Source organism: Perognathus longimembris, chromosome 10 (assembly GCF_023159225.1).
Source record: "Perognathus longimembris pacificus isolate PPM17 chromosome 10, ASM2315922v1, whole genome shotgun sequence".
NCBI lineage: Eukaryota > Metazoa > Chordata > Mammalia > Rodentia > Heteromyidae > Perognathus > Perognathus longimembris.
Genome location: NC_063170.1, coordinates 11,197,070 through 11,222,592, shown reverse-complemented (window position 1 = coordinate 11,222,592; position 25,523 = coordinate 11,197,070). Strand labels below are relative to the sequence as shown.

The window sequence follows — 25,523 nt, the reverse complement described above, 5'->3', positions numbered from 1 at the left end:
TGTTCATAGCTGATGATCTACTTCCTGAGCCTCATCTCCAGCCAAGCTTTTGCTGGTTAATTGGAGATAGAATCTCAGACTTTTCTCCCGGGTTGGCTTCAAACCTTTATCCTCCAGGTAGCCTTTAGCCTCCTGAGTAGCCAGGATTACAGACATGAGCCATTGGAGCCATTTTTTTTTTTTTTTGCCAGTCCTGGGGCTTGAATTCAGGGCGTGAGCACTGTTCCTGGCTTCTTTTTGCTCAAGGATAACACTCTACCACTGAGCCATAGTGCCACCTCCAGCTTTTTCTGTGTATGTGGTACTTAGGAATCGAACCCAGGGCTTCATACACGCTAGGCAAACACTCTACTGTTGAGCCGCATTCCCAGCCTCCTCTTGCTGTTTGTTCTTTTATTACAGTCAGTATAACCACAATATATTAGAAAAGACTAGTAGAGTTATATAAAAAGGTAATGTTTAATATATTTATTTCAGAATCTTGATTTGTTGTAATTATAAAACATTTTATAAAACTTCTTGCTGTCACCTAGCACATGTAGAATAACATTGGAGATGCTACATTAGCCCATTTAGTGGAAAGCTTAGTGAAAGTACGCAAAAACTCTTATTCTTAGGTGATCTTTAAAGCATGGTTTGTGCATTTTCAGTGAATGAGGAACCTACAGCCACAGATCCTGAAGAACCTTCTGTTGTTGGTGTGACGTCCCCACCTGTCACAGCCTTGAGTGTGACCCCAAACCCCAACACAACATCTCTTCCTGCTCCTGCCACACCTGCTGAGGGAGAGGAGCCCAGCACTTCAGGGACACAGCAGCTACCTGCTGCCCAGGCCCCCGATGCCCTGCCTGCTGGGTGAGTAGCTTGTGGTCCCACTGCAGTGCTTTCCTCCTCAAAGACTGAGCCTCCTTCACCAGGTCAGAAACAGCAGGGTTATTTATTACCTAGTACTGGCTGGTAGTCTCTGGGGAGACCTCCATGTATAGAAGGGAGGGAGGTGTGGAAGAACTGCTTGTTCTACATAAATCTTAAAGGGACTCTAAATCATCTGGGCAGAATCAATGCTACCTTATGCTGAGACTTAAACAGCTTGATTCAGAGATTGGCTTCTAATGAACAAGGAGCTCCTTTTGCCCTTTTGCCTTCCTGGATCTTGGAAGGGTGTTTGCCTAGATCCTCTGTAGAAAGTTTTTTCTCTCTTGAATTTTAGCTTCATCTATGGGGCCTTGGATTGTTGGTGGCGAGTTAATGTGACTGTGTGTTATTTCCGTAGCTGGAGCTGGTGATACCGTGGCTCCTAGTTTTCTTGCCACCCTTTTAGTTTGGAATTAAAGCTAGTGGTTAGGACCTTGAATGAGAAGATGATCCCAGTGAGCCAAAGGGAAGGTCAAGTTTGACTGTATAGAGGACAGAGATGAAGAGCCAGGACTTGGGAATCAAATAGACCTGGGGTTGAATCTGCCCTTTCATCCCGCCACTGTGATCCTGGCCAGTGTCTGCCATCTTGGTAAGGTAGAGCTTATGAGCTGACACATCTCTCCAGGAAGCTTAGGGACTCCAGGAAGATGGTGTATGTGAAGCACTTGCTGAACAAAGTGGTTGTGAAGTATCCATGAAGGAAGAGAATGCTTCTGAAACTGGGAAATGAACCCTCAGCAACTACTGAACATGGTCAGGGCCAGTCCAGTTTTACCTTGGTTATCAAGGTAGTAGGGAAGAAAGCAATGCTCATAGTGTAACAGGTCCTAATGATCTAGCTGAAGTTGGTTTGGTGGTGGTGGATGTCCTGTGAGCCTTTATGAAGGAGAGAAAGAAAAAATCTACAATCTCTTGCTTGATGTACAATGTGTTTGATTGTTCTTAAAGCCATATCTGAAAACTCAGCCGTTAAAAATCCTAAACCTGAAGGCATATGCGATTTTTGGCCATGTACACTTGGTACATTATTTAACTCCAGTCTCTTAATAAAGTGTGTTGATCAAATAAAAAAGTATATCAAATAATTCTTAATGCTTTGACCCTGAGACAATTGAAGATGTTGAAAGGCAGCTCTTAAAGTTGTTTTTTTTTTTTTTTTTTTTGGTGGGGGGAGTTGTCAAGTTTTTGATTTCATGAAAAGATTATTAACCAGTTGCATATGTCTAACTACTCCCTACAGAGATTGCTTTTCTCTTTCATACGTGGTGCAGAATACCCAAAAGACCTTCGGTGTATAATTTCAAATCTGTATGCTATAATTTGGGGGAACAGAGCAGAATCATTTTGGCAGAAAACAGAGAAAATGGCTGCCTATGTCCCCAGTGAGCTGTTTGTTTTCTTTCCACTGAGCAAATGCCTGGAAGGCCGGCCTCAGTCCTGTGTCAGTCACAGGCAATTAGGGCTAATAGCTCAACATGTCTTTATGTAGGGCGTGTGTGAAGGTTACTGTTCTCCTGGACTGGGCACTTCCTGTTTCCAGGCAGCTGGAAAACTCCAGACTCTGAAAACGTTCTTTATTCTCAGTCTGGCGAATTGAGCAGCCCAGAGAGGCTCATTCCCCTCCCTCATCTAACTGGAGGCTGAAACACTTTTCTGAGGAAGAGTCTGAACAGCTCTTTTCCCTTAGAGCATTTTAGCAGGTGACAAGGCTTATGTGTGGGTCTGGGGTAGCTGTTACCTGCTTTAATACGTATCATGGTCCTGAGAAGGGTATTAAAGTCGCAGTTTTCCAGCTCACATAGGCTATTAGGTGCTCATCTGTATGACAACTAGGCATGCTCATTCCCTTTGAGGACTGTCTCAGTCCTGTGAGTTCACAGTAGTGAGGACAACAGGCTTTCCTATGTCCCTTCTGGGTTCAAAGCTAGAAAGAGCATGGTTTCTACAGCTACCTCCCAATTCATAGATCTGCTATCCCCACCCATCCATCTCTAAACTTGTGTACACATTTGAAGATCCAGACAAGTGGATTATTAACTTCTCCCTGGTATTTTGGCTTCAGGCATCAGGGGCTAATGAGTGAATGAAATAGCACAGAAGGTATTGGTGTCAGAGGGACGGAAGGGCTGCCCATAGGAAACGAGTCTTCGTATCACATAGTCTGTCTTTTATGCGGATATATATAAGTGCAGCATCTAAATTGAGCATTTACTGGTACTCAAGTTACAAACTGTTGCTTTTACATGCTCCAATTCTTTATCAAACAAGCTATTCACTACTTATTAAGATATAGCAAGTCCAGGGCTGGTATTACAAATACAGAACAAGAAATGCTCTTGTGCTTAACATGGTCTACCATGTCTACTTTGGTCCCACTGGATTCTCCTTTGGTCCTTTTAGTCACCTTGCCCATTTCCTTCGTTTCCTCTAGAATTTCATGCTAGTTCTCATTTCTGTATCTTCAGCCTATTGTTCCATGTCTAAAACAAAATCCATCATCCTACCTACCCCTGTTTATCCTGTTTAGAATCTGATCTCCCTCCCAAATATAGTGCCATCATCCGCCCAGGCAATTACTAGGCTATTCATCTTTGATTTCTTTTGACATCTGTCCAGTCATCCAGTCCTGCCTCTAGTCCTCTGGATTATGCTTTTAGCTCTCCCTTCTTCTTAGCATTTGTTCCATGTGCAATTTAAATGCTTTGCTGAGTGGCTGTCTCTCTTCTAATACTGTTAATGCCATTAGGCAGTAATCATGTACTTCCTATTATCACCCTATTCCTAGCATTTAGCACAGTGCCTGGCACATCACAGGACTCTAGGAAATGGTTAAATAAATGAATGAATGATTCTATCTCTAAAAGAATTGTCAAATCTTCCCATTTGGCTGCATGTTTTTTTCCATATCTCAGACTAAGGTACCAATCATTATCTGTCACTCAAACTACCTGTTCTTACCCTTCTCCAATTTATTTTGAGTCTTTTAAATTAACATTTTCACTATATATGACCTTTTACCACTTGAAGTACTGTGTCAGCTCTCTCTTCTTATTTTTAGGGATAAATTCCCAAATCCTTAAGTAAGCCTGAAAAGCTTTCTCTCTCCTTGCTCCCTTTGGTTCAACCATTGCACATCAACCTCTCTCTAGGCTGAGACTCCTCCCCCATTCAGGACCTTCTTTCTGTAGGTGTCTTCAACATTTTTTTTGACGCTAAATACAGCATTTTATTAATTTTTTTTCTTTGTGACATTTTTAAAAAATTTATTTATTAATTAAAAAAATTTTTTGACAAGGTGTTATGCAAAAGAGGTACAGTTACATAATAGGGCAGTGTGTACATTTCTTGTGATATCTTACACCCTGTTTTTCTTTCCCTTCCCTAGATCAGGTAGTCTTCAACATTTTGTCTGTTAATTTCTGTGTGTCTTCAACTCTCAGATCCATTGGTAATTCTTTGAGAATCCTTTCCTGACCCTTAGTAGAAGAGGTCAAACCACTACATGTATGTGTATGGCTCTTGTCACACTTGTGATTGCTCTACTGGTCTATAGATGGCCAGGAAGATAGAAGAAGCTAGAGCAAGATAGAAGGCACAAGTAGGCTGCCAAGACTTATTTGTAAGGAATAAATGAATACATTTAAATACTATCTTAAATTTTTTTTTCCTTCACCTGGATAAATGTGTTCTGCTTCTCAAATGCATCAAAGGAAGAGCAAGACTATTACATTTTCTTCCCACTATCAAGAAAGTTGAACTAAACACAATTGCCTGGCTTTGAATTCAAATATATGTCTGTCATAGATCTCTGGAACATGGCTCCTCTTTATCAAGGAGTTTCCCAGACAGACTCTATTGTTTGCTAAGGCCTCCGGCCAACTGCCCATTTCCAACTTTACCTTCTCAACTCCTCAGTCTTCCTCAGTGAACAATGAGTTCAAGGTTCACTTGGGGACTCAAGGGTCTAGTTTGCAGGTTGCCAGGGCACCCTTCTAACATTTTCAGCCCAAGAGACTGGTTGTAAAGAATTCACACATCCTATGTTAAGCCCTGAAGGCCTGAACTATGCAAGACCAAATACAATACTTAATTCTTTTCCTCTTTCCCTTTCTTGAAACTTTTCTTTTCTGGAGCTTTTAACTTGAGTAGCACACACACACAGCCCTTGCCTGAGTGTGGAGCTCCCAGGTTTCAGGGCTTTGAAGAGATATGTGAGGTAGGGGTGTAGGCAGGGGGTAATGGGAAGTGAGCCTGTTTTGGTCAGTGGTCTGGTTTTTGTCAGCTCTGAGCCCCCTTTGGGGACCAAATGCTTATTGACAGACTGTGTGTACGTGGCGTGGACAAACCCCAAGCGCACCCTGGACTCTGCGGCGCTCTGCGTCCCTCCTACACAGAGGCGCATTATTCCCCCCTGGCAACCAGCTCACCACTGTGGTTTCTTACATAAGGGAGGGCGTTGTGTTTGGACTGCTGGCTTTACCTCAACCCTGCAGTTTCACACCATCCTTTTTCTCCTGCAGTCATTGGCTGCCCTGTTTCCTGCCTCACAGTAGAATTAATTGAGGAGGGGTGTTTTCTGGATCTTTTGGATTTGCTTTCTGCCCTGCCCCCCAAGACCCAGAGGCATTGTTCTCTAGATGGTCTTTGAGACCTTATCTAAGATGACAGTCTTGTGACAGTTCTTTGATATTTTGTTTGTAGAAACACTCAAAAAGGTACTAGAATTTGGAATGTCTCTGCTAAGCTCTGAACAAACCTCTCTCATTGGGTTTCATTCCACACTCAAGATCAGCACTCTCCCCAGCACCTTACCCTTTTTGTTTTTTTGAATTAGCTAAGTTACTTTATTTTTATTATAGAGGTGTTGTACAGAAGGATTACATTTACATGAGTCAGGTACATGACTCACGTACATTCTTTTGTACAGTGTCTGTTCCCTCCGTCTCTTCCAGTCCCTCCCTCCTGTCTCTACCCATGAATTGTATGGTTCACTTTCACCAGTGTCCAGTGAGCTCCACTGCTGTACTTTTTCACCCTTTTCCCTTTGAGTTCTGCACCCTTTCCCCACCCTCCTGAAGATATACACTTGAATAGACTGTAAATAGGGAAAGAAGACAGAATCACCAAAAAAAAAAAAAAAGAAAAAGAAATAAATTAAAAGAAAGAGAGGTCTTTTGTTTCTATATCTTAGAGTTCATTTCAATATATACATATCATTTGATGCTAATATGAAGAGGCCCATAGACATTGCACTTTTGTATTTCTCTCGTAAGAGTACCTTCATTTGGTGTCATTGTGTTTACCCAGAGTTTTAAAACAACACTTCTAAGATAGTTTGTGAAGAACTGGCCCTTTTTACTGCTGTTTTGTTTAAATGTGTTAAAAAAAATTTCAACCTATTGCAGAACCACATTTTTTTCCTACACTCTGTGCACAAAGGGATGAATTCATGAATTCATTCATTTGGATGTTGTGATGTTAGAGACACAAAAGTTTCTAAGTGCTGAGCAACTTCTTTGCTCCTAAGACTGTTTACAGTTTAGGCTGTGGACCACATTTTGAGTAGCTCCAGATTAAAGGGTGATATTGAGGGAATTGATGCCTTTCCCTAGCTTGTTTTATGGCTGAATATAGTTTAGCTCTTGACCCTGAAAGGACTTTGACACGCTTCGGAAATGCCAAGTAGTATGCATCTGGCTTTCTCCTTGTCTCAGAATAGAAGGCTTTTTCCAAGACATCTTTCGTGTAGTGTCCCCAGTTATTGCTCCGTCTCTGTGTGTAACTATGCATAACTGTTTTGTTGTCACTATACTTTGAGAGCTCCTCTAGAATGGGGATTATTGTGACCATTTTTGTATTCCCAGTTCTCAGCATAACAATCCATAGAGATGGAAAAGTATTGGTCAAATGAGTGCCTTTTAATCTTAATTTCCTTTTTTTTTTCTTTTTATGCTAGTACTGGTGGTTAAACTCAGAGCCTGGTGTTCTTGCTTGGGATTTTTTGCTGAGGACTGGCATTAACCACTTGAGCCATACTTTCAGTTTTAATTTCCTTTTTCTTTTCTTTTTTTTTTTTTTTCTGTCTGTGTGGAGTTTAAACTCAGGGCCCAGATGCTGTCTTTGAGCTCTTTTGCTCAAGGCTAGTACTCTTCCACTTTGACTCAAAGCTCCACTTCCAGTTTTTGAGTGGTTATTTGGAGATAAGAGTCTCATGGACTTTCCTGCCCAGGCTGGCTTCAAACCATTATCCTCGGACCTCAGCCTTCTAAGTAGCTAGGATTACAGGCATGAACCATTGGTACCTGGTTTAATTTCCTTCTTGATCTTATTATAAAAGCTCATTGATATAAAATTAGAAAAGAAATAGATAGATCAGCAATAACAATAAACTGACCCAGATTTAATCATTGACATTTAAAAATTATTATTTATTTTTCCTGATGGTTACTAATAGCTCATACATATTCTAAACATTTGCAGTGTGTTAGGGAATGGCTCAGTTTAATTCCTAGATTATTTTATGCAGTCTTCAAACACTATGAAGTGTTATAAAGCTACTTGTGTAGTTACTTTTTTTTTTTTTCCTGGTCCTGGGGCTTGAATTCAGGGCCTGGGCTCTGTCCCTGAGCCATCCCTGTCTCTGTCTCTGTGTTCAAGGCTTAGCACTCTACCACTTGAGCCACAGTGCCACTTCAAGCTTTTTCAGAGTAGCTTATTGGGGATTAGCATCTCACAGACTTTCTTGCCCTGGCTGGCTTTGAACTCTCAGCCTCCCGAGTAGCTAGGATTACAGGCATGAACCACTGGTACCCAGTCTTCTTCTTTTGTGGTTGGTTGTGAGGCTTGAACTCAGGAGGCCTGGACACTGTCCCTGAGCATCACTGCTCAAGGCTAGCACCCTACCTCTTGCCACAGCACCAGTTCCAGTTTTTGAGCAGCTAATTGGAGATAAGAGTCTCATGGGACTTTTCTGCCTAGACTGGCTTTGAACCACTATCCTCAGATCTCAGCCTCCTGATTACAGATGTGAGCCACTTGTGTCTGACTCATTTTTGTTTTTGTTGTTATTTTGAGGATATTGAGGGTTTTTCATTGAACTTGGGATTTTACACTCTCCTGGTCCTTTTGCTTTAGTTTGTTTTTCAGATAGGCTCTTTAGCCCAGGCTAGCCATGGACTTTGACTTTCCTACTTCCAGTTCCCAAGTAGCTGAGAATTATAGTGTGAGTGTGTGTGTGTGTGTGTGTGTGTGTGTGTGTGTGTGTGTGTTGTCTTGCCATAGGGTTTTTTTTTCTATAGCCCAGACTGGCTTCAAACTCTCCAGCACTACACCTCCTAAGTGTTGGGATTACAGGTGTGTGCTATTATACCCAACTTGTTTGTTTCTTTAAGGTTTGTTTTGGGCCAGGTAAGTTGGTATACACTTGTCATCCTAGCCCTTGGGAAGCAAAGGCAGAATAATCATGAGTTCAAAGCCAGCCCGGGATGCTTGTGAAACTGTCTCAAAAAATCAAAAACAGGGCTGGGAATATGGCCTAGTGGTAGAGTGCTTACCTCGTATACATGAAGCCCTGAGTTCAATTCCTCAGCACCACATATGTATAGAGAAAGCCAGAAGGGGCACTGTGGCTCAAGAGGTACAGTGCTAGCCTTGAGCAAAAAGAAACCAGGGACAGTGCTTGGTCAAAGCCTGAGGACTGGCCAAAAAAAAAAAAAAAAAGATAATAATAATCAAAAATAAAAGAATGCAAACAAAAAGATACATCCTGTAACTGGAATATGTGCATTGTACAAAATGAAGACCTTGAATTTTAGTAGATAACTGAGAAATTAGTTTCTCAAATCTGCCCGTCAATTCCTACTGTGTGTGTGTACAAACTCTCTGGCTAATGTAGGATTGTCAGATTTTCTCAGTGTGGCCAGTTTAACGGTATGAGTGCCATTTCTTCTTCTTCTTCTCCTTTTTTTTTTTTTTTTTTTTTTTTTGGTGTGTGTGTCTGTGGTTTTTAAAAATTAATTTATTTATTGTCAAAGTGATGTACAGAGGGGTTACAGTTTCATATGTAAGGCATGCTTTTTTTGTTTGTTTGTTTGTTTTGGTTCGGTTTTTTTTTTTTTCCTAGTCCTGGGGCTTGAACTCTTGGCCTGAGCACTGTCCATGGCTTCTTTTTATTCAAAGCTAGCACTCTACCACTTGAGCCACAGCGCCACTTCTGGCCGTTTTCTATATATGTGGTGCTGAGGTATATGAGGCAAGCACTTTACCACTAGGTCATATTCCCAACCCTAAGGCATACATTTCTTATCAAACTTGTTACCTCCTTCCTCATTTTTCTCCTTCCTTCTCCCCTTCCCATTTCTTCCCCCTCCCATCCCCAGTTGTACAGTTTGTTTACAGCATATTTTCTTGAAAGTATTGCTGTTGCTTTGGTTTGTCTTTTACCCTCTGTCTCTTCACTTTGATGTTCCCCATCCCTAGTTCTGATAAACATACATACAATACCCAGGGTACCAAAATCAGTAATAGTGACATCAGGGGTAAAACCACAGGGAAGAAAGACCAAAGAAAAAGATATAATTTCACATGGTATGTTGAAAATAACAACAGCAATGATAAACCACTTATTTCCATAACTTGAGTTCATTTCGCTTATTATCTTCTTATGTGTTCAAATGTACTAGTTATTGAGCTATTGTGATCTTCTAGGACTATCCTAGACATGTATTAATTATTACCCATGGGGGAAACATAGAGTCTATGTTTCTTTGAGTCTGGCTCACTTGACTTAATGTGATTTTTTTTTTCCAAGTCTTTCCAGTGTATGTGGTTTTAATGTGAGTTTCCTTTATCACCATTGATATTGAATCTCCTTATAATGTTTTATTTGATTTTTAGATTTCCCTTTATGGGATTACCTATTCATTTATTTTGTCCATTTTTCTGTTGTTTTTTTAAATTTTTTTTTTTTTTTTTTTTTTTTTTTTTTTTTTTTTTTTGCCAGTCCTGGGCCTTGGACTCAGGGCCTGAGCACTGTCCCTGGCTTCTTCCTGCTCAAGGCTAGCACTCTGCCACTTGAGCCACAGCGCCGCTTCTGGCCGTTTTCTGTATATGCGGTGCTGGGGAATCGAACCTAGGGCCTCGTGTATACGAGGCAGGCATTCTTGCCACTAGGCTATATCCCCAGCCCTGTTTTTTTTAAATTTAATTGCAGGATTCTTTTTTTTTTTGGCCAGTCCTGGGGCTTGGACTCTGGGCCTGAGCACTGTCCCTGGCTTCTTTTTGCTCAAGGCTAGCACTCTGCCACTTGAGCCACAGTGCCACTTCGGGCCATTTTCTGTATATGTGGTGCTGGGGAATCGAACCCAGGGCCTCATGTATATGAGGCAGGCACTCTTGCCATTAGGCCATATCCCCAGCCCCTTCAGGATTCTTAATACTTGTTAAATAGTGACCACTTCTAAATTATATGCACTGCAAATATTTTTGCTCAGTCTGTATATTTTCACTTTGTGGTGACTTATTATATTGGAATTTAAATTTTTAAAGCCACATTTTTTCTTCTTTATTGTCAAAGTGAAGTACAGAGGGGTTATAGTTTCATATGTAAGGAAAGTACATTACTTATCCAACTTGTTACCTCCTCCTTCATTTTTACCCCATCTCCCCTCTCCCCAGTTCCCTCCCAACCCCATGAGTTGTATGGTTGGTTTACACCAATTGGATTTGTAAGTATCACTATAGCAATGGTTTGTCTTTTTATCCTTTGTCTATCATTTTTGGCATTTCCTTTCCCTTCCCTAGTTCCAATACACATCTATACAGTATCTGGGGTAATAAGATCAGTTACAATAATAGCAGGAGTAAAACCACAGGAAGGGAATACAAGAGAACAAAAGGTATGGTTTCACATGGTATGTTGAAATTAACTACAGCAATGATATACCACTTATTTCTATAACATGGAGTTCATTTCACTTAGCATTATCTTATGTGTTCATATGGGCATAGCTATTGAGCTGTTGTGCTCTTCTGCTATGTTTATCCTAGAGATGTACTAATTATTCCCTATGAGGGAAATCATAGGGTTTATGTTTCTTCGGGTCTGGGTCACTTCACTTAATATGATTTTTTTCCAAGTCCTTCCATTTCCTTATGAACAGGGCAATGCCATTCTTTCTGATAGAGGCATAGAATTCCATTGTGTATATGCACCACATTTTCTTGGTCCACTCATCTGCTGAGGGGCATCTGGGTTGGTTCCATATTTTAGCAGTGACCAATTGTGCTGCGATGAACATTGATGAACATGCGATGAACATTGTTGTACTGGTGGCTTTTGTGTGGTCTTGCTTGTAATCTTTTGGGTAGATGCCCAAAAGTGGGACTGCTGGGTTGTAGGGAAGCTCTATGTTTAGCCTTCTGAGGAACCTCCACACTGCAGTGGTTGAACAAGTTTGCATTCCCACCAACAATGTAGTAGGGTTCCCTTCTGTAAAAGCCACATTTTTCATATGCTTTTTGTATTGTGTATAAAATTTTTCCTTACTCTGAAGTTGTAAAAATTTTACACATATGCATACCTCTCATGTATTGTTGATTTGTTACGAATCTTATTTTACTTCTTTAAAATCAAAGTGTAATATATGAGCATTGGCATGCCATTGTTTAATTGACAGTTTCTTTTTCTTTCTTAGCAGTGTATTAAGTACCCATATAACCTGTGACATTTAGATTTAATGAGAAAAGCATATTTAATTCACATACAATTTAAATTATATTAAGTATGTTATTTATTAACTTGCTTTTCTACCCAATGTATTATAAAAATTAGAAGTCAATAGTCATCTACAATTTTATTTTCAAAGAATGAATAACTATTATAGAAGTAACATAATTTCTTTTATCAACCTTTGATTAGATTGCTTCAGTTTTTCTGCAACATTTATAGTATGATATAATATATATGCTTATAGCTCAATCTCTGACACATAATTATTTCCTTAGGCTATATTCTAGAAGGAAAAGTTGATGTGTTGAAGGACATTCATATGGAAAAGACCAACTTGCCAAATTGCCCTTAGGAAAGAAAATACCCTTTTTTTTGTCTTCCACTGTTTTCAAACTACCTACATTGCCAATTTTTTATATGAAAACAAATGTCAAAAAATTGTTTTAATGGACACCATCTCCAAGAATTGTCTTGAAAACATTTTGAATGTTTCCAACTTCCATTGAAGAGCTTTGGGGATTTTTCCAATCAGAGAAAATGGAATGATTTCACAAAGAAGAGAAGAAAACCAGGCTTAAGTCAGGAGCCTCAGTAGCTGGTACTCTGATATCCTGAGCTTAGAGGGCATAAAGCGCTGGTTGTTGATAGTTACTAAAGGCTAGTTCAGTATTTCAGGAAAGGTCCTTGGGGGGAAAGGACTAGTTTTAAGCCACTTTCTACTCAGTTGACAAAGGATCTACTAAAACTGTGAAAGCAGCGAGCAGGAAGTATGTGCCACTGTACACAAGTTTCTGACTCATAAAACATGCTGAAAACATCTCTTCACAGGATATAAATCTTACCTTTCACCCCGGAAGTGGCCAGAGTTTGGGGGAGGGTAGGATTTATTGGTGAAACGTGTGTGTATGTATGTATGTGAAAGAAAACATGAGATTTGTGTTGTTGTTTTTGCCAATGAGGAGTTAATTTTCTGCATAGGCAGTTTTAGGAAAACTTGAATACTTTCAGAATATCCTCCTGAAGTTCAGCTTTTATCCAGTACCAGCAAGGTATCATTTCTCTAGGGTATGTAAAGGTTCTGACATGACTTTATTTTTTAATGGAGAAAGTGTATTTGGCTTGAGAGTTTTACTATTACCCCGTGCCCGGGTTAGTGAGAATTGAGCAAACTAATGACTAATATAAATTAATAATGCTCTTACTAAGATAATTTTTCAGCATTTTATCATGTACATCTTACTTTTCTTTGTTTCTTCTTGGTTTGGTGGTGCTGGGTTTGAACTTAGGGCTTCATGCTTGCTAGGCAGGCACTATACCAGTTGAAACCTTGAGGCATAAATTTGTTAGGGTCCTTTCAGGAAAACTTCTTTGATACTGATATTCCATGTCCAACATTAACCCCTTCTCAGCTTTATTCTACTTTTGGTGAAACTGATTCTGTCTAAACACAGGGGGATCTGACTAAGAAATATGTTGATTGAGATGGTTGAATGCACACTTAATGGGAGATAATAGAGACCTTTTAGGAAGCCTGTAAGAAAATGTGGTTCAGATGACCAGACAAAGTCTTTTCAGATAATACAGGAAAGAGATGATAGCCATCATCATAATGGGATTGAGTTTTTTTAGTGTTTAACCTTTTCATGGTGGTGAGTGTGGGGAGTTTAAGGTGTGGGGGTAGAAGATATAGCAGTCTACAGGGTACCCTTAGGAGCAGTGGTAATCTAGGTAAAAGAAAATTTACCTGAGATTAATTGCAACTGCGACTCCTTGTTCAGTACTTTCCAGCACAAAGACACTGTGCAGTCCACCGTCAACTCTACTCATTGAAGGCCAAGGAGCCATTCAGTTCTTTGAACACTGTTTCTGAGAGCATCAAAGAAAGCTATTCAGCCAGAGCAGGTATGGCCCACGTGTCCAAGATGCAGCATTGAGGGAGACCCATGGGCAGTTGGATTGAAAAGCCTTTTCATCTCAGTGTGAAGAAGAAGCATGCAAGGGACAGAACTTAACCCCTGACAGGGATGTACTGATGAAAAGTCAATGCCAGTATCATTGTCTTGGCATGGGGAGACCATACCAAGAGAGTCAGAAGGCTTAATCTATGTGGGTCAGCAGAAGCGGGAGACTCATGTGGCTGGCGATAGAAGTGACTGACTGTGCTGCATAAATGAAGGGAAGAGATTTGTGTGACTCCTGAATAGCTGTGCAGGTTAGGGAGGAGTGAGAGTTCTCTAAGGAAGAGAGGTAGACCAGGTCAGGGATCAGGGAGGACCTACATGGACATTTAATCTGAGCAGGAGTCCAATTTTAAAAGGAAAAATGTAGATATGAAAAGAGGCTGTGCAAGAAAGGTCTTGTTCCTCTGGTAATAACTATTTTCTAGCTAAGCCAGTTGAGAGGGTTCATAGAAGGACATGGAGCCTTGCTGGACAATAACAGTCCCTGAAAGAGAGACTTTCATTTCTAGGATCAGCTGTGATCAAAGATGGGAAGGGCAGATCTCATCTGGGCCTGTGCTCAAAAGAACCCCTGAAATTGTAGGCCATAAGGGAAGAGGAGTTAACATCTCCTTTGTTTGCAGCAATACATGGAATTTGAAGCATTCTTCTGTCTTCCAATTTAAAAATTAGGCAAAGTATAACAAAACCAAAATTTTCCTTTTGTGTAAAATGAAATGTAAATGAAGTAAAAAGTGAATATTCTTTGTGCTCTTTGCCTTCCTCACTCCCTTCTTCTTCCTTTCTTTTCCTTTTCCCTCCCTCCCCCCCTCTTGCTCTCTGTCTTGTCTGTCTTCTTGCTTTGCTTTCTTCTTTTCCTTTTTCCCCATGCTAGGGATTGAGCCCAGGGCCTTGTGCATACTAAGCAAGCACTACCACTTGAGCTATGCCTCAGCCTCCTTTAGTTTTTATTCTGTTTTTACCTACTGTAGGTGTAATAGTAGAAGTTAAGATACATTTTGGTACACAGTCATCTGCTATAGTATAAGTATAGTATAGCAGGGTTACAAGTTACCACACTATGCAGAAATCAGGTAATAAAAACCACAGGTCTTGGGGAAGAAAGATGGGTTCCAGGCATACATTCAGAATTTGTCAGTGACATGCAGAAGAGCTAGGAATTTAATAATACAACAATTTCACACATGTTAAATAATTTAATGATGTAATACTATTGTCAATATGGTACTTGTCTTGGAGTAAGCTGCTTGTATACGCAGATATTGCAAGGACTGGGCGTTTATTTGAAGTAGGCCATAGAGGGTTAGCTGAAATCAGACAGGAAATAGGATAATAGGTGTAGATAGTATGGTATATAACTTGAGGTAAACTGAGGTAGCTGGTACATGTCTATAGGTTTTGTATAAAGTATTTATGGCCAGGTTTAGTTAGGAAATTTTCTATGTTTAGTGTTTTTTTTTTTTTGTTTTTTTTTTTACAGATAAAGTCATGTATATTTACATAGAGAACTGACATTTTGCTCACATTCTTGTGTATCAGTCACAGTGGAACAGATTCACATTTTCTTATTTTTTGTTTTTTATTTCAAGCAGAGTGGGGGGAGGAAGGGTAACTAATTGAAGCAGCAAAATTATTTACTGCAAAGCTGTGTGCAGCCCAAGAAAATACACATTTTCTTTTTTTTGTAATTATTAATTAAACACAAATTTTTTTGACAAGGTGTTGTGTAAAAAGGGTACAGTTACATAGTATGGCAGTGTGTACATTGCTTGTGATATCTTACACCCTGTTTTTCTTTCCCTTCCTTAGGTCAGGTAGACATATATACAATACACAATGTACCAAGAACATATACAGTAGCCACGTGGCCTACGCCCAAGAAAATTCGCCTAGGGCTTTAAATGTAATGTCGATATTAGACAATATGTTGACAGTAGTCTTATATGAACGTACATACATAGTTTTTGAGCTATTGTATTCCACTGAGAGGTCAATTTTTGACCTTTATATGTTGAATAGTTGTTTGGTTTTAGTTACATACTGTTGGGTCGCTGCCCCAATCCTGTGGGAAATACCATTTGACAAGCAGTTTTTGGTTTCACAGACTTGGTCTCTACTGTCTCTCCATCTCCCTTTCTTTTTTTTTTTAAATTTGTTTATTAATTGAACACAAATTTTTTGACAAGGTGTTGTGCAAAAAGGGTACAGTTACATGGTAGGGCAGTGTGTACATTTCTTGTGATATCTTACGTCCTGTTTTTATATCTCTTCTCTAGGTCAGGTAGACATATATACAATGTATCAAGAACATATACAGTAGCCAGGTGGCCACGCCCAAGAAAGTTCGCCTAGGGCTTTAAATGTAATGTCGATATTAGACCATATGTCGACGGTAGTCTTATATGAATGTATATACCTAGCTTTTGAGTTATTGTATTCCCCTGAGAGGTCAATTTTTGACCTTTATATGTTGAGTAATTGTTTTAGTTACATACTGTTGGGTCGCTGCCCCTATCCTTTGGGGAATACTATTTGACAAGCAGTTTTTGGTTTCACAGACTTGGTCTCTACCGTCTCTCGGTCTCCCTTTCTTAACAGTCATATATCAGGGAGATCATGCCCTTTGTTTTCTGTGTTCTAGGCTTGTCTCGCTCAACATTATTTGTTCGAGTTCTGTCCATTTCCCTGCGAATAACAATATTTCACCATTCCTAATCACTATGTAGTATTCCATTGTGTATAAGTACCATATTTTTTGGATCCATTCATCTGTGGAGGGGCATCTGGGTTGTTTCCATATTTTGGCTATTGTGAATTGTGCAGTGATAAACATGGAAGTACAAATGTCTTTTTGATATCTTGGGACCTGCTGTTCAGGATAGATGCCTAGGAGTGGTATGAAAATACACATTTTCAAAACAAACATTTCAGCACAACAGAATATATGGTAGTTTCTCTATCTTCCCCTAAGCAACCCACAAATGCAGAAGAAATTGAAACAAATGAAAAACATAAAGGCTCATGGGATTATTAACTTTTTTTTTAATAAACTGGTAGATTTTATATAAAGTTTTTATATCCTTTGTATATGTTACCACATTCTGTGTTTCATTATAGACTTTATTCTAGGTAAGTGGAGTGGTCAGACTGTGTATGAGTGGCAGGAGTATGGAGATGAAACTTGGCTGTATTTGTATTTCCTGCTCACGGATTCTCTTTATCTGGTTACATTGTCATCCTTCTGATAGCACAGATGAATCACCTCAGCACCCTGCTAACATCCAGACTGAGCCTCAGTCTGTAAATAATTATTTACCATGTTTTTGGATCCATTCAGTCCTCTTAAAAAAAGAAAAGAGGGCTGGGGATATAGCCTAGTGGCAAGAATGCCTGCCTCGGATACACGAGGCCCTAGGTTCGATTCCCCAGCACCACATATACAGAAAACGGCCAGAAGCGGCGCTGTGGCTCAAGTGGCAGAGTGCTAGCCTTGAGCGGGAAGAAGCCAGGGACAGTGCTCGGGCCCTGAGCCCAAGGCCCAGGACTGGCCAAAAAAAAAAAAAAAAAAGAAATCCCCATTAGGACTGGTGAGCTTTGGCTCAGTAGTACTTGACTAGCATGGTGCATAGGGTTCCATCACTAACATGACTGAAAAATGAAAGGCAATGAAATCTTCTATTCTAGTGAATTATTTTACAAGTAAAAATGGGGCTGGGATGTAGCTCAGTGGCAAAGTGCTTGCCTAGCAAGTACAATGTTCTGGGTTCCATCCCCAGTACCAAAAAAGAAAAAGACAAAAAAATACAGTTAAAAAAAGTAAATATGGCTATAAATATATACAATCGAAGAATAGGCATGGCACTGTAAGTTTAGACTTTACAAGGTACATTGCAATAGTCTGTGTAGAGACACTGGTCTTATAAAGGGAGGCCACTGTGGTTTCCTCAAGAAGAACTCCTGGATAGGCCTGGTGACATGTGCTGATAATCTTAGCATTTGAAGGGCAGAGGCAGAAGTGTGAGGCCAGTGTGAGGCTAGGTTGAGCTGTGTAGTAAGATCCTCTCTCAAACAAAACAAAATGAAAAAAACCACTCTTGTGATAGCATGGAATGGGTGCAACCTGTGGGTTGATCTTGAACCTCATCTTTGATGTTTTCTGAATATTATTTGCAGCTGGAGTTAAGAACTCCCTTTCTAACACAGGCTTGTGCCTTTTAACTGTATATATCATTTATCCTTTGGCTTTATCTTCCAGGTGGGAGCAGCGAGAGCTACCCAATGGGCGTGTCTATTATGTTGACCACAATACCAAGACAACCACCTGGGAGCGGCCTCTTCCGCCAGGGTAAGGAGACTTGTAAAGCCTGAGACTTGAGAACTAGCAAGTCTAGAACTGGAGTCTCTAGAACCAAGAGACTCCCAGGGCTTTTCCATCACTCTCACAGTCACTGTCCCTATTTTGTATCACTGACTGCTGTCCCTGGTCTTCATAAAGCAGTATTGAGAACTGACATGACAGTGGGATTCTGGAGGCAAGGGGACTGGGGAAGCTTCATGGGCCTTGGGGAAGCCTCATTGGCCCTCAGTAATGTGACCCACATTAGGGCTGGGTATTCTCTATATGGTATTAGAGTATAATGATATTTATTCTGGATTACTTGATTGCTTTCCCTATCCAGTTACCTAAATGCTGCTCTCATTTCTTAGGATATACTAGAATCACTAAGGAGAAAACAGGTATAGGGAGACCGGTTAAGAAAGAACATTTGTGCACATGACTGTAGAACCTGCCCTGAAAGACACAGAGCTCTTCCTGCAGCTGGACTTGATGAGAACACAGCTGAGTTTTCCAAAGCCGAGAGATGACAGAGGCTTCCAAGGGAGGAGAAACTGCTCAAGTTTAAGAAGGGTTTGAGTCCCTGTTTGCCAGGGACAGAAAGTTCTTTCCACGTGTGTCTCTTTCAAAAGGGAATGTGTTCTGCTTGCAGGAAAGATTCGCTCTGCCCCACTGGGGCAGCCATGAAGGGCTCTAGCATAATGAACATTTCGCCACCTGAGTTTGCAGAGGGAAAGATGGTAGTGGTGGGGACTCTTGGGAGAGCTGCTGTGCTTTGCTTGTTCCAGCTACCAGGCATGTGCCAGGCAAATACCACCTCACCTTCTGGCCCTTGAAATTTCCAGTAGAATGCTTGAGTCTCCCCTCACTTCCTTACCCACCTGGGAATGGAACTCATCATTTGTCATCATTACTGTTCACTTTGTTTCCTAAAGTCAAATGAAGTTGCCAAAGTTAAACATTGACTTCTTAATAAAAAAACAAAAAGCTAGTTTGGTAGTTGATTGTGGAAATTGTCATATAATGGAAAGTTTCAAACGTGCAGAATAGAGAGAATAGTGTTTGAAATGAGTCCTCACAAAAATTATAATTTTAGTGTTATTATTAAGGTGTTGTACAGAGGGATTACTGTTTCATAACCTCTCTGTTCTTATAAAGTTTTGTTGGAACACAGTCACACTCATTTGCTTTTTTATTTTATTTTTTTCAAGTGGTGTTAGGAATCAAAGCCAGGGTCTGGTGCACACTAGGCAAGGACTCATCCACAGCCCTGTCCTTGCCCTTGCTTACCTTTTTTCTGTTTATGTGGTGCTGAGGAATTGAATCCAGGGCTTCCTGCATGCTAGGCAGGCACTCTACCACTAAGCCACATTGCCAGCTGCTTACCTTTTTAAAACAGCTTTTGTGCTGAATTAGTGGCAGGAGTAATTGAAACAGAGACGATATGGCCCCCAAAGCCTGAAATACCTACTTTGTAGAGAAAGATTCCTGTGTAACCTACGTCCACTTTCCTCCCATCCTCAGGTTACTTTGAAGCAGATCTTAAGCAGTGTATAATTTATCCTTCTATCAGTGAGGATTTTGAAAAAAAAAAATGTTATCATTAAAAATACAGGCAGGGGCTGGGGATATAGCCTAGTGGCAAGAGTGCCTGCCTCGGATACACGAGGCCCTAGGTTCGATTCCCCAGCACCACATATACAGAAAATGGCCAGAAGTGGCGCTGTGGCTCAAGTGGCAGAGTGCTAGCCTTGAGCGGGAAGAAGCCAGGGACAGTGCTCAGGCCCTGAGTCCAAGGCCCAGGACTGGCCAAAAAAAAAAAAAAAAAAAAAAAAATACAGGCATATAGTGTTAGTATTTCCTTCATATGATCAAACATCTAAATCAATATTTTAAATTCTCAGTGTATATCACAAATTTAGCATTGACTTGAATGGAATGTGTTGCATACTTGGTGTATTTTAACATGTGTTTCTGAAAGCAGCAGGAACTCTGGGAATGTGCTGTTTCTGCCTCTTAATTCTCTAGTCTACTAAGTATGAAGACCTTGGCCTGATGAGGATTGAAATAAATGAAGTAGAATTGAAGTAAAGAGATAATTTCTAAGGGTATAGCTTATTTATTATTTCTAAGTTTTAGATGAACATTTTTGAGCCTCTTGCTCTTTGCTGTACAATAATAGAGAATTCAAAACCCAATGATTATGGTTTTTATTTTATGCCTAATTAATGGTAGAAGTCCTACCCCACAAAATTATAAACCATGATGAGAGCAACTTTGGTGTTTTTTTTTGTCTAGTGCTGGGGCTTGAACTCAAGGCCTGAGCACTGTCCTTGGCTTCTTTTTGCTCAAAGCTAGCAGTCTACCACTTGAGCCACAGCGCCACTTCCGGCTTTTTCTAAGTATGTGGTGCTGAGGAATTGAACCCAGGTCTTGCATGTATGCGTGGGAAGCACTCTACCTCTAGGCCATATTCCCAGCCCATGAGAGCAACTTTGAAACTACAGATAGTATCATTATCTCAGGATACCAAGACACAAGATGAAACCAAAGGGTTCATACTTTCTCATGGCCATCCCCTTATAGAAAATTCATGGGAACATGTGTACAGCCCTGGCATTCTATCCAAGAGCACAAAGCACTGAAGCTGCTAGCTACGATGAATGCAACCATTTGTTTTTTAGTTATTCTCAAGCAGTGCTCAGAGCAGAGCAGAGGTAGGCGGAGAGAAGGATGATTATAGAGCATTAGGATTTGGAAAGCCTTCCAAGAGGGAAGTGGATCAAACTTTTGCAGAAGGGGCTTGACTTACATAAAAACAGGAAGACAGTCCGGGTTGGGAAGACTGTGGAGGCACCAAGCGTGCACATAGAATATGAAAAATGATGCATAGAACAGCTTTACTGGAATGGAACATTAGTGGAAATCCAAGGTACTCAAGGTGTGTGCAGCAAGGCTCCTAGTTTAGTGAGATGTTCTGACGGGGTCTCTGAGCTCTGCTGTGTTTTTAAATATTACGAGTACAGAAGATCTCTCCTGAAGGCTGAGGATGTACTTCAATGGCAGAGCACATGCCTAGCATGCTCAAGGCTCTAGGTTCAATCCTTAGCACTGTTAAAAACAAAAACAAAACAAAAAAATGGACCTGGAAGCAGAAATATTACTGGCTGGAGATGTAGTTTAAGTGATTGAGCTTAAGAAAATTCAGTCCTCAGTACTGAGTCTGGGAGGGGAAAGAAGGAGGAAAAGAAGAGGGGAAGAAAGGCGAGGAGAAGAAAGGATAGGAAAGGAGAGACAGATTTCACTTGAAATAAAGAGCGAGAACATACTGCTTTGGAGCTGAAATTCACCGTGGCAGAAACTTCTAGTTAAAATGTGTATTGAATATGTGTTTATTTCCACCCTGGAAAATCTACTCACATGACAATAAAGCATAACTCCTCAAAAATAAAAGAATGGAGGAGGACAAACAACATATGGGAGAGATATTAATCCAAGTTTAGTTTCTGATAATAAATGGCAGAGCTGAGGAAGCTGAAACCAAGCCTGCGGGATCAGATGTCCAGCAGGACACGGTTCCTATAGTTGCCTCCATGGAGCCCTGGGAAGGTGCAGTGATTGGAGAAACCAAGGCAGGGGTTGAGATGAGATTAAAACCAAAAGACCAGTTGGGAGTTTGTGAAGGGAGCTGTTATCTTCCCAGCACTCCTGTTTCTCTGCCACATGTGCATGCTTGAGCATGCATACACATACACGTTGCCACATGTGTGCCATCACCACACACAAAACGCACAGCCACATGATTATTGCTGCCCCTGAGAACCTCCTCGGAGTTGAGCCAAGTTTGGGAACACATCCAAGAAAGAAGAAAGCATAGGATACAGGACACTGGAGACTCAACCAAGAGGCCGTGGAAGTTCCCAGCAGGCAGCTGACTCAGGACGAGAACAGTTATAATGTGGATGTACAACCATTCACATGAACAGTAAGAGGAATGTGGCTAAGGGATTGTCACTTACATGCTACTTTTCTTGTCAGAGAACTAAGACACAAATGTTATTCAAGTTGACAGAGATAATGGAGTATATAGGCTCATGTAACAGACAATTTTATCATATAGATAGAATTTCAAGTGAAACATGATCTAGTGGCTCAAGAGTATAACAAAGAAGTTGACTTTTCTTCCTTTTTTTTCTGCTCTGTCATCTACTGAGTCAACTTTGTATTTGTATTTGGGCTCCAAATTATAGCCAAGGGCCCCAAAGACTGTGCTTTTTCACTCACATGCGGAAAGGATGAGAGACTTGGGTTTTCTTGTTGTTTGTTTGCTTGCAGAATACCTAGCAAAAGTTCTGAAATTGATTTTGGTTTTCCCAGTACAGATTGCATGCTTACTCCCAGCCCAGTTAAGTATTCAGCTTGGGCTGGGAACAGAATCGGCTTCTACAGAACCCCAAACTGGAAACTTCAGAGGCCTGTCATGAGAATCTAGTCCCATAAGCCTTTGCGCCCTGACTGTGCCTTCCAGAGCATCCATGTTCCCGAGCCATACTTCACCCTCCTTCGGTCCTTTCTTGCAGTTCATCCTGAGATTTGTCTAGAGTTTGTTGATGGAAGTAATTGGTCACTATATTCATTCTGAGCTTTATATTTCTAGCTGGGAAAAACGCACAGATCCCCGAGGGAGGTTTTACTATGTTGATCACAACACCCGGACCACCACCTGGCAACGCCCCACAGCTGAGTACGTGCGGAACTATGAGCAGTGGCAATCACAGCGGAATCAGCTCCAGGGAGCAATGCAACACTTCAGCCAAAGATTCCTCTACCAGGTGAGAGGACAGGGCTGGCCACCAGGGCAGCAGCCTCTGTGCATGCTAGAACGTGTGGTCTCACACACTGTCTGTAGACCCACCCATATAGGTGAATGGGCTGGAAAAAGGTGGCCAGAGAGGTCAGTGCTCTGATCCTGGAGATTTAACTCATCATAGTGAAATTCCTCATATTCCAGCGTTTCTAACTTGGTAACTCCATGGCCAGCCTTGGTGTTTAGGGAATTGACATATCCGAAACTGATTTCACTATCTTCTAAGACTGGCTTTCTTTGCTACCTTCTCCATTCAAGGCCATTTTCTCCGACTTGAAGCCTGTAGGTCAACTTTGCCCATCCTCACCTTTCTAGATCATAGCACTTGATTTTTGTTACTGCTATAGTTTTTCTTTTTGACCTCTATTATCTGACACATTCTTGAGGATGGACAAGCCTTTAGGAGTTGGCAAAATCAGCCAATGTGGCCTGCCATCTGGCTTTGTAAGTAAATTTATGAAACACAAGCATGCTTGCGTAGTTGATGTGTCCATTGCTTTCATGCTGCCACCATAGAGTGTCACCTGAGACTGTATTGCACACAGGACTAAAACATTTACTGTCTGCTCCAGGATTGGTGAGGTCTGAATCAACTCCAGTCTATGGGATACTTCATTTTTCTTTGCCCCTCCTATCTGAGTTGTCACAGTAGCCTTTGAATTGCTCTCTGCTGCATTCCCTCTCTTACAGACTATGCTGCAGTTTTCTGCCGGGGCAATTTAAAAATGTTGTCCTCATCATACTCACATCACTTTACTTGGACACCTGCAGAATGACATTTATACTTTCTTTATTTAAATTTAAGTTTTGCTAGTACTGGGGCTTGAACTCAGGGCTTCGTGCACTCACTCCTTTTGTGCTCATAGTTGACACTCAGTCACTTAAGCCATGCCTCCAGTTCCAGCTGTTTTTTTTTTTTTTTTCTGGTTAATTGGAGGTAAGAGTTTCTCAATTTGTCTGCTTGGACTAGTTTTGAACCTCGACCCTCAGATCTTAACATCCTGAGTAGCTAGGATTATAGGCATGAGCTGCTAGTGCCCAGCACTTTTAAGCTTGCTAGTGCAGAATTCATACTGTATTCCTTTATGAACCTTCCTTCCGGCTTCTCCTGTAGTCTCCATCTCATTGGGCTCTCCTCCACTAGTGAGCTGGACCTGGAAGGAGCTTAGCTGCAGAGGCTTTCTGGCAGGAAGAGGCAGAATGCTAAGCCTCTGGCTGCACCATTACTGGGGGATTTTAGGTATGAAGATTGATCAGCCATATCATCAGTGTAGGAGTTTAGTATTTTGAGCTGGATTATAACATTACTTTTTTTTTTTTTGCTCAAGGCTAGTGCTCTACCACTTGAGCCACAGCTCTACTTCTGGCTTTTTGGTGGTTAATTGGAGATAAGAGTCTTACAACTTTCCTACTTGGGCTGGCTTTGAACTGCCACACTTAGTCAGCCTTCTGAGTAGCTAAGATTATAAGTGTGATCTATCGGTACCTGGCTGGATTATGACTTTTTTTTTTTTTTTTTTTTTTTTTTTTTTTGGCCAGTCCTGGGCCTTGGACTCAGGGCCTGAGCACTGTCCCTGGCTTCTTCCCGCTCAAGGCTAGCACTCTGCCACTTGAGCCACAGCGCCGCTTCTGGCCGTTTTCTATATATGTGGTGCTGAGGAATCGAACCTAGGGCCTCGTGTATCCGAGGCAGGCACTCTTGCCACTAGGCTATATCCCCAGCCCTGGATTATGACTTTTAATCATCATGTATAACTTCATTTATTTGAAATGAATTTTAACTCCATAACTTATTTCTAAATTAGATCCTGTCTTAGGTGCTCAGGAAACCTTTAATTCCTTTTAATTTAAGTAGCAGTCATTTATCACCTTTGAGGCTCTTTGTCTTGCTTGCCAAAACCAGGAGCTCCATTGTCAACCATAACTCACAGTAGCATCTCTCTTGCCTGGCTTGCCCATCTGTTCATTCTTCTGCCAGAAAGTGAGGAAACAAAGAAGTACCTCAGTTTCCTTAGTAGGGATAAATGTTGTTTGTGTTTGGAAGTTGCTTCATGGCCAACTATCATGCCCATTCATGAGTACCAGGCCCTGGTGGTCTTGCCCAGTCAACACTGTGACTGTCCCTATGCCACATGTCCATGCCAACATATCCCTGGCATCCATAGTAGGTTTCAGAATTGAATGGGATCTGGTCATTTCCCCAGATCATTCCTCTTGAGCTGGGCCCCAGAGACATTGCTGCTCTTTCCTTGGGTGGTCCTGGGAAGGTTTGGGGCATCTTTCTTCTTTGATCTGTTTGTTCTTTGACTGATAACAAGGGTGCAACTTAGAAGTTTTACCATGGTTTTGTCTTCCTAATTATCTGACTTTTTTTTAAAGTGTTTATTATAAAACTGATGTACAGAGAGGTTACAGTTTCATACGTTAGGCATTGGATACATTTCTTGTACTGGACTCAGGGCCTGAGCACTGTCCCTGGCTTCATTTTGCTCAAGGCTGGCACTCTGCCACTTGAGCCACACCGCCACTTCTGGCCGTTTTCTGTATATGTGGTGCTGGGGAATCGAACCCAGGGCCTCATGTATACGAGGCAAGCTCTCTAGCCACTAGGCCATATCCCCAGCCCCTTATCTGACTTTTCTTAAAAAAAAAAAAAAAAAGTGCATTGAAAAGTGTTTTTTCTTTTTGTTTGTTTGGGTTTTTTTTTGCCAG

The 25,523-nt window shown here is 41.0% G+C and overlaps 1 protein-coding gene across 1 annotated transcript in view; it reads left to right on the top strand.

Moving 5' to 3' along the window:
• The window catches only part of Wwp2 (WW domain containing E3 ubiquitin protein ligase 2), a 117,324-nt gene that overhangs the window by 74,434 nt on the left and 17,367 nt on the right, over positions 1–25,523 (top strand). The window contains exons 8-10 of the mRNA XM_048355208.1: positions 651–855; positions 17,864–17,953; positions 22,602–22,776. Coding sequence (XP_048211165.1) covers positions 651–855; positions 17,864–17,953; positions 22,602–22,776 — 470 coding nt within the window. The remainder of the gene's footprint in view (positions 1–650; positions 856–17,863; positions 17,954–22,601; positions 22,777–25,523) is intronic.